The 17112-nt window shown below is 40.4% G+C and overlaps 1 protein-coding gene across 2 annotated transcripts; it reads right to left on the bottom strand.

Annotated features, from left to right (window-relative positions):
• Window positions 1-1170: 1170 nt before the first annotated feature.
• SFPQ (splicing factor proline and glutamine rich) lies at window positions 1171-16891 on the bottom strand. Of its 2 annotated transcripts, XR_010836277.1 has the most exons (12): window positions 15960-16874; window positions 15073-15261; window positions 14404-14705; window positions 14211-14306; window positions 13106-13302; window positions 12920-13004; window positions 12480-12597; window positions 12010-12058; window positions 11808-11929; window positions 3006-3053; window positions 2396-2479; window positions 1171-1259 (listed from the first exon to the last, which is right to left on the bottom strand). XR_010836277.1 is itself a non-coding variant. In XM_059047068.2 (10 exons), exons 1-10 carry the CDS (start codon window positions 16782-16784, stop codon window positions 9213-9215), a joined length of 2121 nt encoding a protein of 706 aa, XP_058903051.1. In that variant the 5' UTR covers window positions 16785-16891; the 3' UTR covers window positions 8349-9212. The 2 variants fall into 2 exon arrangements, 1 of the variants encoding a protein (XP_058903051.1); XM_059047068.2 differs by lacking the exons at window positions 1171-1259; window positions 2396-2479; window positions 3006-3053 and adding an exon at window positions 8349-9350 and having other exon boundaries at window positions 15960-16891.
• Between the last annotated feature and the right edge of the window lie 221 nt (window positions 16892-17112).

Genomic DNA, 17112 nt, shown 5'->3' with positions numbered 1-17112 from the left:
CAGGCAGCTTGCCAGATAATGCAACTGGGCAAATTTCAGAATACATGAACTCCAGTAGCAAGACCCCGTAACTCCTAACCAATATATTATACTGTAGATTTTTGCCTTGAGACCTATAAAGATGCTAAACAAGCTGGCAATCAGAAAGGAGTTAACAGTTGAACCAAGACATGGACTCGGATGATTCTTGATTTGGGATCTCGTTTGCCTCTCTGAAGATATGCCAACCACAGATAATCAGAATGATTATGAACATTTAAAGCAGAATCTTAGGTCTCATCCCTGGTACTGACTACACGCAGCTTTTCAAAGCAAACTCCATGGGACCAGTGACTGCTGTGGCTTTCAACTCTCTCCCTTGGCAGTCACTTTAAAAACCTAAAGAGAATTCCCTAGTGATCCAGTGATTAGGACTCAGTGCTTCTACTGCAGGGGGCACAGGTCTGATCCCTGGTCAGGGAAACTAAGATCCTGCAGGCCATGCGGCACAGCTCCCAAAAAAACAAAACCACCACCAAAAAGCAAACCCCGAATTTTAATACGCACCTCATATTAATTTGGTGTGAATGATCCCTTTAACAGCTTGTCAAGTTTTAATGAGAGCTTCAAGAATGGAGGGGGTAAGCAGATTTTATAGTGAATTCCAGCAGTATTTTCCTTACATTTATAGGTATCCTGAGAATTTGCCCATTACACTGCATATAAAATTCAACTCCACTTTAAAGAAATTGCTACTCAGGGTAACCAAAATATGGTTATTTGGCAAGACGCAATTCAGTCTCTGCTTGTTACTGAAGTAATGTCTGACTACCCATAACCATAAAACCCTTTTGTAATACACAAAATGCTTTTTAACAACTGCTAATCACATGGTAATCTCAGGAATAAAACTTACAAAGACTGAAGGCAATTTTAAAATACTGATGGCTAAAATCAGGTGAGTTCGATAGTGCAGCACCATCAGGTTGATTAGTAATTAAGAGGCTGAAGCAGCTCTAACAAAAAGGCCTCAAGAAATAGTCCTAATTTATGTAGTTTGTTTTATACTTGCAACATGGAATGACTTTTTAAATGTCACCTAGAAACAAGCTGCTGACATATATAGAAAATTCTAGAAAACAGAAGAGTCCTCTACTTAAAAACAAAACCAAAACAAATGGAAGGACAATCTGATTTTAAAATGTCTTTATTAAACAACAGGTTGTTTATTCCTCTTTGCTCTCTTCCTCACTGGTTTTCGGGACATAGTTCACCTGATCCTGTCAATTAAAGGAAACAGTTACTCCAAAAGACCTAAGAATCACACATCAAGGTCTCAAATATTTATCAGCATCCACCAAGTAAACTTCCTAACAGCAAAGTAACATTAATCAAGGAATGTGGTAGTAATAGTATTTAATGATCTTTAGATAACTAAGGATTAAAGAAGCAGAAATGATTTTAATATCAGACTCACCCAGTGAGTTTATTAAATTTTACTTACATTTTCTACAAGAACTTTCTTACAAGGCAGATCTCTAACACTCAAGACACTCCATTAACTGGCAGCCTCTTCCTAGGTATAAGATATAGCCTCGGGCTTCCCTGGTGGCACAGTGGTTGAGAATCCGCCTGCTAATGCAGGGGACGCACGTTCGTGCCCCGGTCCGGGAAGATCCCACATGCTGCGGAGCGGCTGGGCCCGTGAGCCATGGACGCTGAGCCTGCGCGTCCGGAGCCTCTGCTCCGCAACCGGAGAGGCCCGGGCACCGCCCCCCCCGCCCCAAAATATATATAGCCTTAATTCTCCCATTTTTGTTAATTTCAAACTGATTATGACAGCCCTTCATACCTGTGATACCTTGAACAAATGCAATTTCTATAAGATGAAGCGACAGTAAGGTACCATCTACAAGCCACCTTTTTGTAAAAGTTTTATTGGAACACAGTCATGTCCATCAGTCTACGACTGCTTTCGAGCTAGAACAGCAGAGTTGAGTTGCCTTTTAAAATTGCCAACCCTTCTAGATTATCATCTATACTTATTTTATTTTCTGTCTGTTCTCGACTATAGGTAATCCCACCATTTAACTATCTGATGAAAAACAGGGAACTTCAAATCTTCTGAACCTTCTTCTACATGGTCTTATGGACTCAGAGGTGAATACAGACATATTTTTATTTAAAACTTAAGTCCTGTTTTTGTGAGGCTTTAGCCAAACAGACAAGGTCTACCACACCTCAGAAGGCTGTAAAAATGTTTAAATATTTAAGTGTGTGCTATAAAAACATATTTCCTGTAAGAAAGTTTTAATGTAGAAGAAATTAAAATGAAATATCCACATGAGTAGTTATTTTTATACCACCCAAGAGTCCTCCTGAAGGCAGTTTACAGAGTAACAATCACTCAACTTACCTAGATATTTCATCAGTCTAACAAGTTGTAGCTTTCCTTCTTGATCAGCTCATGCTGTATGTCTTGAGAATAAATCTTATCCACCTATTGTTAAAATATTAACTGTGTTAAAATAACATTCAGCATATATTACATTTTTACTAATTTTTAACATGTACATTTTATTCTGACATCAACAACAGGCTGAATGAACCTGCTGAAAACAGATTTTCCCTCCTACCAATGACTAGACAACTGTTCCTCACAATTTATTATGTAAAAAGGAATGGGATTTCGAATTTGTCCAAAGTTGATTTTAAGAGTACTGAAAATACATGTCTCCACTAATCCAAGCCGCCTTTTCTGATCTAAATCTTTCATCTTTTTCTTCTATTGTTTGACATCTTTGTAATAAATAATCCCAACCTTTTCTCTTTCCAACTCACATACACCCACACACATGCACACGCATTTAAAAAATAAAAAATAGGGGTATTATTTTAGGAGAGGCGAACATCTTAAAAAAAAAAAAAACAGTTTTCACCACACATAGCTAAATCAAATTATTTAACCATTAAATACAAATCAAACCCCAAATCCTCTACAGGTTAAGACTTCCAAGGAAACTTACTTCAACGGAATGAACACTCCAATATCAGCCAACATCAATCATTCTTACCTAAAGAATAATAAGAAAAAGTTAATATAAAAGACAAGGGCATAAAGATTTGAAAATGCTAGTTAATTTCAAAATTTAAAGAGTAAATTCCAGAGACAAAGATTGGGGGCAAGTTACAGCATAAAAAAATAGGAAGAAACTTCATGGGGGAAAAAAATCTAAAATCATTCTGACGTAAGGTAGCAGTAGACACCTGAATTCGAGTGAGAACTGTATCTTCTTTAAAATACAAAAGCCTAACTGCATTTTCACCAGTCTGACCACAATGAAGTTTGACTGCAACCCAAAATATACTATCCCTTATGTGAAGGTATGTGACAACGTTTACCTTACCAAGCGAGTTTTAACATCGGCTCTTTTCATATAAAAGCACGTACCCTGCTCCCCACCAAGCATGTCTTCCATTCTCAGGTGGACTGACCACCTTCAGCAGGAGTCCACCAAGAGTGCCCTCCCCCTTCCACAGTACACAACAATGCAGTTGTTATCCTGCAATCCTATATATTTGCCTCATTCTTTCCCTCTTAAGTCCTCACTGAGTTTTAAGTTAGGGCAGGGAAGCTATGCCTTATCGGGACAGCAAGGAACCTGAGTTTTTCTGAGGGAGAAGACATTCACCTTCACTATATATGCCTGGCAGGGCCACAGTGCACAAAAACCAGAAAGATCAGCCTTAATTCAAATTCCAGGTTTTTCTTCCTCCCTGATTATCAGCAACTGCCAAGGGTATATGAAATAGTTCCCTGTTGCACATGTACCATCCATAAGGGATACTATATCGTTTTGCATTCTTCCTCCATTCTCCAGATTATCCTATGCTGCATCCAGCCCCTTTTTCACCCTCCAAATAAATCTTTTCAGCACTGGTGTTCAAAAGCAACATTTTTACGTTTGATGGTTTACCAACTGTGAGATTTCCACAGTTGAGTCTTAAAAATTGCCAATCATTATCTAGCAGCAATGACAGATGATTAGGAGCAGCCAAATCCTCTGAATTCTTTCCCTAATAGGCAGCCATTTGAGAACTGCACTAGCTGACAGAGCACTGAAACATTATCAGCTAAAGCCAAAACCAAATAAAGGCCCAGAACAAACATCCTGGCTCTCTAAAACCTGTCCAAAATCATTAAGGGAAAGGCAGTAAATGCAGGACTGTGTATCATGTCACTGCAGCTGACAATGATTAACAATAGAAAACATGCAACCCCCATTAAGGTTAAAAGTCCAAAACTAGTCACACGCATCTCTTTATTGGGGAAAAGTGAAACTATTATGCATTCTTTGTAGGTTTTGCAACCTTATGTGAAGAGCACCCATTGCATTTCTTTCATCTTTCATAAAGCACCGGTACCTGTTCCAAGGGCCTAACAGTACGAAAATGCATTCTGGCATCACACCTCTGAACTTCCGACCATTCTCATTAAAAATAATTTTGGTTTGTAACAAGAAAAGACTATGAAATACAATGCGAGCACCTCGGTATATAGAGTTATTACTGAAACCCATTTACCCCCAGCTTTTTGACTGAGTGATTTTTTTTAAGACCCTCTGCACTAAGATTCACAAATTACAGCTACATACAAATCAAAACTAGTAAGAATTGACTAAAGTCACAGGTTTCTCATCGAAAGTGCAAAAGCCTATTCATCTTGAGATAAGCAGAATGAAGCAAAATTACCCCCCCACCCCAATGATGTCCATATATTGTAACAAGTACATTCTCTCAAAATTGTTATTGACTTAAGAAACAAACCTGCACTTTTATTTCTAAACAATCACTGAACCACGGTAGCAAGTGCTGGCCACCGACTTAATGGATTATGCCACAGGAAAACTCCATCAGGGATGCATGCCAATTTAGTGACACTCTTGTCACTGATACTAAGCATTATGTTTGATGTGCATTGTATTACTAATATAGAGAGCTAAACTAGTCACCATTTGCTCTTTCACCTAGCAGGAGAGTCAAGTCATTTGGTTGAATGGACTACGTATTAAAGTACAAATTTGTCCCCACCTTGTGAATCGCTTGCCAAAGAACAAGCCATTTTTCTTGATACAATGAAAGAGAATTCTCATAGTCATGAAGAGTTTTACCAACATTTATGCAAAATAAACCAAACTTCCCATTTACAGAGCAGAAAACATTATACACGAAAGCTGTTTCTCATGCATGCTAGCTAAAAACCAGTTCATAGACCAAAGTTCAGTTGAATTGAGGTCTGGAACAACAGTCGATGCAAAGCTTAAATCCTAAGCAACAAAGGAAGGTGCTTTTGAAGACTTATTGTTTTGGTAATTGAACAGTTTGGATTGTAACATCACATCCCTATAGCTAAGGGAGCCAAATTCAAAAAGCTACTCTGAACATTTGCAGTTATCCTACAGAATACGACGAAGTCTTATGACTGGGAAATGATTCCCAACATGTATTCAATAGGCAAGTCAACGTGCCACGCCACTTTCCCCCAGGTTTAGAGTATAAATATATTTAGACAAATCACAGAACTTGAACTATTCATGTTAGATTCCCACCTATGCCCCAAGTTAGTAACAAAGGTATTCCCATGGAGCCCATTTAAAAAAATTTTAAATCACATTACAAAAAGAACTGTACTTTTTAGTCTTAATTCACTCAACCTGCAGAGTAATTACCAAGATTACACTCAAATTGATATTGCTGACCTATGGGCAGGTCAGTGTGCTACAACAGAAACTAATTATCACATGCTATACAGGCTGTGTCAAGATGCTTAAAAGCACTCTTACTTCCGAAGTATGGTATGGTCCCCTCCCCCACACCACTGATGTGTTTCATGTTATCTTCAGTTACAATGCAACTAAAAACCACACAACTGAATCAGATATACCAAATAATCAAGTTTGCACTTTTTATCTGAGAACTGCAACAGCACTGAATTCTGCCTGACAAATTACAGCTCTAAACCCAAACCCACGCAGTTTTGATATAAGCTAGCTTTATCATACAGGTGTTAGGTGCTGCACTGTAATTTCATTGTCAGAAGTATGATGTCAGAATGCCCACGGAATAAAAGTACATAGCAAGTCACCAAGTTAGATTATATTGCTTGTTACCTACCTGTATGCAGTCGGCAATGAGAATCTCGGAGCAAGCAGGAATACTACATCCGGGTCCTAATGTCCATTGCCATTTGCGGTACTACGTTCCTCACAGTTACGCACTGCAGAAATGCTGGCTAAATGCAGTTATGTAGCAGGCCACTACTTTAATAGTGCATAATTGCAGTCCAAGAACACCAGAAAATATTCCGCCACAACTTAGTGGCTTGCCCAAGAAAAGCCAAGTATCTAGATTTTTATCTGCCATAATATGCCACTTATAAAAATTGCACAGGCGTAACATTACAATTTCCCAAATTATTGTCTGTTTATATTAGTGGTATAATACATCTAATAAAGAGTGGTGGGGCTTATAGTATTTCTTAGAAGTTTATCTAAACAAAGAGGATTATGGTTTCACTAAACGTTGAGCCAATGGGTTAAGTTTCTAAAATACCTATTAAATACACTGGGATCTCTTAGAGAATGCAGTTTTTAAAGATTAGGAATTATAAGAGGAGTAAATAAGTTTAAAAACAATCAGTGTTCCTCTTAAAACAAAATTATGAGAGAAAGTGGAGAAGAGGAAACGGGGGCAGGTGGTTTCTTTAAATGAGAAAAATGGCTAAATTACTTCAAAAGTACTACTTTCCCTTTCCCACCCCAAGTTTCATAAATCGGCTTTTAGGAATCTACTTTTAAAGATGATTCAAATTCACATTAGGCTAAAAACTATCATATACATTCCAAGACTTGTTGAAAGTCTATTTGAGTAGCTTACAACCCTTGGTACACTGCTGTTTCAGTGATTAAAGTCAAAACTTAGTTGAAACTAAGCAACATTACTTGCTAAACAACGTTTAGCAATTCTACACAGTAAGGCTATCAAAACCACAACTTTCAGGAGATTATCCATTAGCATCCTTCACCACTCTTCAAAGGTACAGTACTACCAAAAGCTTATTTTAGGGGTCTGTGCCAGCATCCCTTATAAAGAAAGGCATGTAATCTGAAAAATAAACTGAAACATTAATTTTATAGGCAGATTTTTCCATTTCCCCACCAGCCCCCGCCCACACATTCAAGTTCACCCTCTGTGGGTGTCCCATGAACACCCCTTATTTTATCATTAGTGGAGTCCCTACCATACAATTCAATCAAATTGTAATGGACTCCTTTCAAATCAAGACCCTTGTTTCCGGTACAGAAAATCTCATACATTATCACCAATTTATAACTTGACTTGGGACAAAACTTCCTCATTGATATAATTATGGTAGAACTACTCATTTCCAAGTGTCTTGGTGAACAGAAATAATGAACATTTTCTACTGAGATTCTCTCCCTTCATTAGCACACCAGGTACCTGTCAGTCACACAACCAGAATTTGGTGGCATGCCTTTATACTCCACTAGTGTTTTACTTTTAGTATTAACAGGTTTCCTATGCACAAGTGCTCAATTGTTTCAACAACAGGTTTCCCTTTGTACTCAGGCACAATACTAAGCCTTCAGTATTTAAACAAAGATTTGGTTTAGAATTTTACTTTTGCCAATTAACACCAACAAAGGTGAAAAGGAGGAAGACACATTCCATAGTAAGAGTTCTATAATGTACAAATTTGAATGGAAACATAACTAAGAACAAAGCCAAACCATTCAGTTACCTTACCTACTACTTTTAGGAAGTTATTCCTCTGCTAACAATATAAACATGGGAAAGCAGGTTCCCATTGTACTAACAGACAACAGTAACGATCTATTTTATTAATAAGTCAAAATGTCTCTAACGAAATGAGATTCAATGAAGTTGACGATAAACTGACAACACCATTAAAAAGCTCCAAAGCTTTATGGTGGGAGAAAGGGATATTTGTACTGTGTAGCACGAGCAACTCTCCAGATTTAGTGCTACATCAAAAGGAAACTATGGAAAAACAGGTTAAAAAAATTTCACAGTAAGAATAGTTCTCTGCAACCCTATTTGTTATTAACAGTCACTACCAGCTCTTAGAAAAGAAAACAAATAGGTTTTTTTTATAGTCCTACAGATTTTTGCCCAAACAGAAGTAGCACAAGGAGATGTAAAAGTTACAGAGTACAAATGTATACATAGCCAAACCTACTTTATGATGACTATACCTTACTTTCGAGTTGAATGATTCAGACTAAACCCCATCTTTATAAATCACTTGAAGTAATACATGAAAAGACTTCATGTTTAACAATCTTTAATTCAAATGTGAAAGTTCAATACAAGCCGTTCGTAGGGCTTGGGACTCGTTCTTTAAAAAACAAGAATGGAGGAATGCAACAAAATGATCTTTCCACTTGTTCTTCAGAAACTTTCAAGGAAAAGATAGATCATAGGGCCATAAAAGATCCATTTAAGTCATACCCACTTTCTCCCCCTACCAATAGTCTTACACCCATTCCATAATCTTAATACACATTCCTGAATGAAGATTTACAGTTCAGCTTTGCTTACATAGCCATTTAAAAATACTTAGCACCGGCTTGCTTCCTATAATGCCAAACAAATCAAGTCATGAAACTACTTCAATATGCATTTCTTCTTTTTAAAACAAGGGGGTACTTAAATGTAGAAAGCAATACTTAGCCTACAAATACATTTCCCAGAAATGGCATATGCCATTCAAAGGCCTAGACACTCTTATGCCTTCCAAGTGGAATACCTAGCCTAATGTGCATAGAAGCATGAATGGCAAAGTTGAAGATCAAAATCTTAACTATTTTTTCTATTTATTTGAAGCACAGTAAAAAAAAAAAAAATTGGTACACTTTGGAAATTCAGTGGCACAAGGTACACTGCCATAAATTGAGGGACATTATACAGTTAAAAAAAAAAAAGGAAAAAAAGGAAAAAAAATTCCCCTGTTTCAAACACTGCATTACATAATTTTACCTGCCCAAACAGACCATTTACAAATATTAGGTCAATAAACTGCTAACATCCATAAAAAGGTAGCTTTCTTACTAAAATGCAAGAATTTAAAAGATTGGTATCTAAACAAGAAAAGACAAAAACAAACTGGAATGAAAGCCTAGATATCACATCTAAAATCGGGGTTTTTTGTTTGGGCCTTCATACTCTTCTCTCCCTCTACCATATCCTGCCGGAGTTCCAGGCCCCATTCCTCTAGGACCCTGTCCACCCACAGGTCCCGCACCTCCCTGCCCAAAGCGCTCAGTACGCTATTGGAACAGTTAAGTAACAGTTCATTATATGTAGTTGATGTCCATGTGTGTTAAGTAAATATTTTAGAAGGTTCCGTAGTCAACGTTCGTCGATACAATCACCAATGAGTCGATCCACAGGTACCGGGAACATAGAAAGGAAAAAAGGGTAATTTGAAAATTAGTTTACGATAATACATGCCTTGTGGTATGTTCCCACTTGAGCCATTCTCATACACCTGTTTCAAAGAATAGATCTTCCCTGTAGTGCTAAAAAATTTAAGAATTAGTGCAGATGTGAAAACCCATTCCAAAATGAGTTTTAAGAAATTTCACATCAGATTAACCCACTGAAAAGCTTACACACTTCTCACTTTCAAGGTCTGAACAGGAAATTTAATTTCCAAGTAAGCCTAACAAGCCCAAACAGACAGATTCAATTCACTCAATGAAGTGACAAAGACCTACTCACCAGTTAGTGGTATGTGCTGCATAAGAAACCTTGTGCTTTTCAAGATCTTAAGACACATCTGCTAAGTTGCAGAAATCTTAAAAGGTTCAAAGTTTTAATAAAATGCTACCAGACTACAAAAAGAAAAAGAATAAAAGACTAATAGATTTAGTCACTTAACCGGCACAGTAACTTGATTTAAAAGCGTGTTGCCATATTCTCACAGGTATACCACCTTCAGAGCCATCACTGTATAACCAGAGACAATTATGTTCACAGTACTGTTCTCTATAGTTGCAAATTGACTGAATATATACAGCCCACCCTCATAACAACCCAACTTTCCCCTTAGGTCTGTGAAAAGTCCACTGACAGTTATGATTCCGTGTTTTGGGTGTCTCCTCCCAAACAGCATTAACACCAAGCTTAAGTGACTGCAATAAAGCAGGACTTCATTATTCCATCTAGTTTTAGGTACTTCTAGTCCTAGAAACCTACGTTCCCAAACAGAAAAACCCTATAGATATGCAAAAGCACAGCAGCCTGAACTATCTTTCAAATTCTATTTGAAACAGACCAGTTATTCAGAGTATTGCTAGGAAAAAAAAAACACCCCAAAACCAGAACAAAAACACCCCAGAAACTAAAACGGCATCAGGGTTTAACTGTTCCTATAAATGATTTCAACATGCTTCCTAAAAATACTATAGGGCTACTATAAAAAGACTAAATCCTAATCCTTCGAACTATTTCAAAATCCTAAAATTTTTAGGTTTTCAGCGCATTGTATTGTATGTTTTATCTCAAAAAGGTAAAAAGGAAATTTGGGGGTTTTACAATTATGTTATTACAGTATCTTAGAACCCAGGAGCTACATGTCACATGGACTACAGAATCTTAACTGTGGGAACATCATGTCAAATTACAGTTACAAATTTGATATACCTACACCTGCCTATTAGGAAGGATATAAACCAAAATGTTACCCACATTATTTTTAAAATTCAATTTGAAGAAAGCTAACAGCACTATGTTTAACCCAACCGGCTATTTATGATTCTAATTCTCAAAAGCCTTACGTAGATTTTAAATAGATGAGGCCCCATTCTAAATCCTTATGTTCTTATTTGTAAAATGAATCTAGTGAATTATATGCTGCAGCTTCTCTCCTTTGCCAAAAGCCTGTAGGTGAACTAATCAGATTCAATTCAGTTGTGACAATGTACTTTTCTCCAAACCCACCTCTACAGCCAATACTCCGTTCTTCTAAGGATTGTAAAGTCCTAATACAGCCACTCAGACCAATTCACTTGGTTGCTCTAAAGTATCCTGACAGGCTATCTGTATAGCTAAAATATGACAGCATCAAGAAGGTTCAGATCAAATGCACACAACTAGTATGCTTAAAATTATCATTGACTTTTGCTACCCTGTAGCAAAACAGAGATGTCAGTTTATTTTAGAAGGTACACCTATAGACAGGCCCAACAGGTGGGAGACGACGAGTCCGAAGACTAAACAATTCCTTTTTCATGGGTAGAAGTCACACCAAATGTAGGTCAAAGTCCTACACATTGCTAAAACATGCCTAAAGCTACAAACAAGTCTGATTCACACTTTTGGCAAATACCAGCTTAACGAATGACAGCTTGCCATTTGATTACTCTCAAGTGGAAGTAGAATGTTACATTATCTAACATTTAGAATTTGGATTTGCCATGAGCTATAGTGCAAAAGTACACAAGCAATATAATGGAAAGCACCTAAGTCTACTTATTGCCAAGAGTAATTCCAACATACTACTAAAAGCATTGACTTTTTGTTGGCAACCTTATCTGTTTAGGTTACCACATTGAGTTCTTCTTTGTTGCCAAAGTATTCCTCAATACTACGATTTACATGATAGGGAAACTAAGAGGTCCAGTCACCTACTTAAAAACAAAAACAAAAACAAAAAAAACACACACACATAAGTTGTGAAAACGAGAATTTCCTTGTGAACTATGTCCCACAGGATACATTACCATGTCGCTTCCCATCATGGAACCACTCATTGTTGCCGGTGGAACTCCAGGATTAGCTTCATAACCTATGCCACCACCACCACCTAGAGGTGGAAATTTCTGGCCTCCTGAACCATAGGGATCTAGGAAACAAAAATGCTGGTTACAACTCAACCAGAATACTGCTCTTCAATGCTATTACTAATTTAATTTTCATTCTTACCTCCCATGTTCATTGCTCCTCCACCACCCATTCTCATGTCTCTTTCTCTCTGAAAAAAACAAAAACAAAAACAAAAACCATTCATACACCTGTACTAAACCCATACCAAGCATTCTTGAGAACAAAAGAATTTCCAAAGCTTAAAAAAAAAATTGTTTTTCAACTTAAGGGAAAAAAAACAATAAGGTTAATTTTAAAAATCAGTATTCTGAAACCAGGTGAAACTCCATTATCAAAAGACCTATAAAGCAAGCTTCTTCCCAACCAATGAAATCTTTTGGCCCACCCAAGGAAAAGATAAAACTCAAAGGAAAAGGTGTATCAATCATAATACACTTGAGTTAAAAAGAGAAAAAATGGCAGAATAGCTTTAATATGAAAGGTTATATTTAACTGAATAAAATTTCATCCTGGATGTCTACAAACTTTGTAGAAAACTCCCAATTATACTGCAAAAAAAGTTTACTTACCGGATCCATGTAGCCCATCCGGCTATAACTTTCCTCTCTTTGGCGTCTCATTTGTTCTTCCATCTCACGTTGACGAATCATCATCTCTTCTTCCCTCCTACGTCGTTCCTCCTCTTGCCTAGAAACATTCATCAAACATAAAAACTAAAGTTCTATCCACATTTTAAAAATTCTACTTAAAAAAAACTAGTAGTTTGCTTAAGAGCATTACAAAGTCTAGGTTAGAGCAAATACACACAAAGGCTGGGACAGTGACTAAGAATACCCCTAAAGGAATTCCAGCAAAATAAGTAAGCCTTAATACAAAAATCTTACACTCTATTTCAATTTAAGCATTAAACCAACGCTGCCATAGTATTTAACACCTCTGTATTTCATCTGACTCACCTGCAAAATTTAGGTACATTTAATGCAGAAGACTTAATTTAATAGGATTTTACCTTAATTGCATCTCTTTACGTTTCTGCATTTCTTGATTGTGAAGTTCTTCCATGCGTCTTAATTCTTCCTGGCGTCTCATCAGATCTGAACATTGGAAAATTTTGTCATACATTCACATTAATGAAATTCCAGTAAGTTCAAAAGGCAAATGACCCTAACGGTAATATTCATAGAGAGTCCTTTACCTTGACGCAAAAGATTTGCCTGATGCTCATGATAGGCATCTTCCATTTCACTTTCCAATTTGTCTTTTGCATCTTTCATGTTTTTTTCAACTTGTTCCCGCTGCTGTTTTTCCATTTCATCCAGGGACTTCCACCTCTGAGAATACTCATACTCAAATGTGCCATGCTGGGCAAAACGAGGAGGAGTTTCTCTCTCCCTGACAATATTTAAATATGAACCAATTTATAGATGCACACAAGAAATATATCTGATTTCCCCTAAAAACACTGGTCCCTTCACTGGCCTGATACTGCTAAGAAATACTGAAAAGTATAGATCACCTTGATTCTTAAGGTATTTTTTACAGCAAAAACAATACATGTTCCAGAATGACACAGTCAACAGTAACATGGGCACTGAAGATAAATCCTACCTTCCTCACTTTCTAATTAGTTTCCCTAGCCAAATTCTGATTCAAGGAGTATTTTTTCAACCCTTAAAAATGAGGATACCAGGCTTCCCTGGGCACACTGGTTAAGAACCTGCCTGCCAGTGCAGGGGAAACAGGTTCAAGCCCTGGTCCAGGAAGATCCCACATGCCTCGGAGCAACTAAGCCTGTGTGCCTCAACTACTGAGCCTGCGCTCTAGCGCCCATGAGCCACAACTACTGAGCCCGCGTACCACAACTACTGAAGCCTGTGCACTTAGAGCCTGTGCTCCGCAACAAGAGAAGCCACCACAATGAGAAGTCCACGCACCGCAACAAAGAGTAGCCCCCGCTCTCTGCAACTAGAGAAAGCCCCGCATACAGCAACGAAGTCGTAACGCAGCCAAAAATAAATTAATTTAAAAAAAAAAAAAAAAAAAAAAGAGGATACCTACAACACATCCTAACAACTATTCAGGACAAAACAAGAATGCATGTGAAATACACCTACCTCAGAAAACAACACTAGGTATTTGAGTAACTGCTTCAAAACCTCTAGCTTTCTGAGCCTGAGGTTTTCATTATGCTCATCCATTTCAAAGAACTTTGCATATTTTAAACAAAACTGAAAAATTACTCTAGCAAGTTCTCGTTTACACTTAAATTAAGAACCGCCCCAAAGTTCAACGGATCTTACTTTTGATACATTGGATTCTTCTGTGCAAGTTTTTCAGGAAGACCATCTTCATCATCTAACTGTTCAAGTGGTTCCACAATGACTGGACGAGGAGTTCTAACAACAAAAATGGTTCCATCTTAATTTTGTTCCAGTTTCATTGCATCTTCTTCATACAAGTTAATAAGTTATTACAATAAACATAAAAACTTACGTTGTTAGTAAGAAAACACCTTCACTGCATCTTTCAAACGCTTTTCTTGCTGCTGGTTTAGAAGCAAATTCAACAATGCCTTTCCCTGTAGATCTTCCACGATCATCCACAATTACAACAGCCCTTTCAATAGGACCAAACTGACTAAAGGCTTCTTCCAACAGTTCATTGGAAACGTAAGGTGAAAGATTTCGAACAGAAAGGGCAGCAGCATGTGTGGCAAATCGAACCCGAAGCTGTCTACCTCTCATGGGTGTATCATCAAGTTCAGCTTTAGCAATTTCAGCTAACGCTCTAGATTCCTGAAAGCATCAAGACATAGTCACGTTAATAACCTCAAAACTGGCTACTGCCCACCCTAAAATTGCCATAAGCCTAACTCCCGATCCTATTCTTCTGACAGCTCTCAGAGCTCAACTATCTCCAGGCAGCCCTCCCCGACACCATTCAGGGGAGGTAGGTAAATACCTTACCCGCCCACTTCCTTCCTTTCTTAGATACCAACAATTATGCACTCACTGTACAGCAGCTGCAACTTTTGTGTGACTGATGAAAAATTTAAAAAACTATTTTATTCTTATTGGTTTAAAAACACTATGTTTGTTGTAGGAAAAAAAAAAAGACCCTTTTAATTCCACCAAGAAAAACACCAAAAACAAAAACACTCACAAGCTTAATAAATCCGAATCCTTTGCCTTTGTTGATAAAAACTTCTCCCGGTTCTCCATATTTAGCAAATAATCTTTTGAATTCATCCTCCGTGATATCAGCAGGTAGATTACCAACAAACAACCGACAACGCTGCGTGTAAGTTTTCTCTCCAGGCCTCCTCAAGAGAGACAAGTTGGCTTTAAACCCCTAGTGAAAAAGGAAAGGAATTTTCAGATACCAGTTACCTCTGCAAATAGGATGACCCAATAATAATTTTCGTTTTTACCAAACTGGTTATGTTACAGTCAAGTTGCTCTCCTGTTCCATCTAAAGTCAAAGATGCTACTACATTTACGGGATTTCCAATGTAATTAGTCCGAACATCAAAGGGCCTAAACCATCCAGAATACTCTCGAGAACAGCCACAGACCTCTCTATAGAGTGGACTCTCTATCAGGAACCTCGTCAGCCCTTTATGCTAAGTGTCAAAATCATAGTGGGCAAAAGTTAAAATGGTGGTGGGATATTAAACAAAGAAAACGACCAAAATCCCGTTGTCGACAAGCCCTGGGCCTGCGCGTGTAAGACCAGGACTCCCTCGATCTCTCCAATCCTACATTTCACGCTATACTCCACCCTATTCTGGCTCCCAGGATCCGCTAGCTTTAACAAGGCCCATCACAGCTTCTCAGCGCCTCCTTCCGTCAGTTCTCCGCCAGCCAGGAGGCCTACCCCGGGGGGCAGCTGGCGGACCCGAGCCGTCCGCCCCTCACTTCAGCAGCCGGCCCCGCCCCACCCACCCCCGCGCGCAGGCGCCCTTTCCGGTCTCCAACAAAATGGAGGGAGGAGGGGGGGCAGCGCCGCCATCTTAGAGAAACCGACCCGTAGTACAGGGAGACACTCACCTCGGAGTCAGAGATCTTCTCCTCGCTGCGGCCCCCGGGCCCGCCGGGAGGCGGCCCTTGGTGGTGCTGCTGGTGGTAGGGCGGGTGGTGTTGCCGGCCCCCGCGGGGCTCCCCGCCGCCTCGGTGCGGCGGCTTGGGGTGGCCGCCAGGAGCGCTTAGGCCCGGGCCGCCGCCGGGCTTCGGCCCGCCTGGCATTTTGCCGCCTTTGGGGCCGCCGGCTCCTGGGCCCTGCTTAGGCCCGGGGCCCGGGCCCCCCGCGGGTGGAGGCGGTGGACCGCCAGTCTGAGGGGGGGTGGTGGGGACCCCGCTACTCGGCGGCGCGGGCGGGGGCACCCCGGGGGGCGCGGAGGTGACAGCGGGCGGCGGGGTCGGGGTGGGGCCTGGCCCCGTGGGGGCCCCCGAAGTCGGGGGTGTGGCGGGCGGTGCCGAGCCGGAGGTGGGGGGAGCGCTGCCTACTCCGGGAGCCGGGCCGGGTCCCTGAGGGACGGCAGGCTTAGATGAGTCCTGTGGCGGCGGCGGCGGCTGCTGATGCGGCGGTTGCGGATGCGGCGGCTGGTGCGGCGGCGGCTGAAGCGGCGGCGGCTGCTGTGGTGGCGGCTGCTGCGGCGGTGGCTGCTGCTGTTGCTGGTGCGGAGGCGGTGGCGGGATCGGAGGCTTGGGGCCACCCTGGACCGGGCCGGGCCCCATAGGTCCGCGGTTCTGATTGAGGCCCATGCCAGGTGGCGGGGAGCGGAAGTCGTGGAGGCCGCCGCGGCCGCCTCCCCCTCCGCGTCGGTGGAAACCGCCACCGCCACCGCCCCGACTTCGGAACCGGTCCCGAGACATGTCTGTGATCAAGGGGCGGTCGAGGCAGAAGCGGAGAAGACGTTCAGGGAACGTGGAGGCCACCTTGCTTCGCACAAGATGGCGGATGACACAGGCGGCGCGCCGCCTTTGTCCTCTTCTTATATAGGCCGGCTGGCACGGCCCCGCCTACTTCTCGATCGGTAGCTCCAAAAGCCAGTTGCAAGTACTGTACTTGATGACGCTAAGTTACGAAAAACTAATTTTTCTTATTGGCTCCCGATGAGAGGCGGGAGGCGTGGAGTGGTTGAAGTTTCCAGTCGGCCAATGAGCGGAAAAGGAGTTGGCTGTAGGCCACCGTGATTTGCTG

This window comes from Kogia breviceps, chromosome 1, assembly GCF_026419965.1.
Source record: "Kogia breviceps isolate mKogBre1 chromosome 1, mKogBre1 haplotype 1, whole genome shotgun sequence".
NCBI classification, from domain to species: Eukaryota; Metazoa; Chordata; class Mammalia; order Artiodactyla; family Physeteridae; genus Kogia; species Kogia breviceps.
This window is presented reverse-complemented; position numbering and strand designations above follow the sequence as displayed.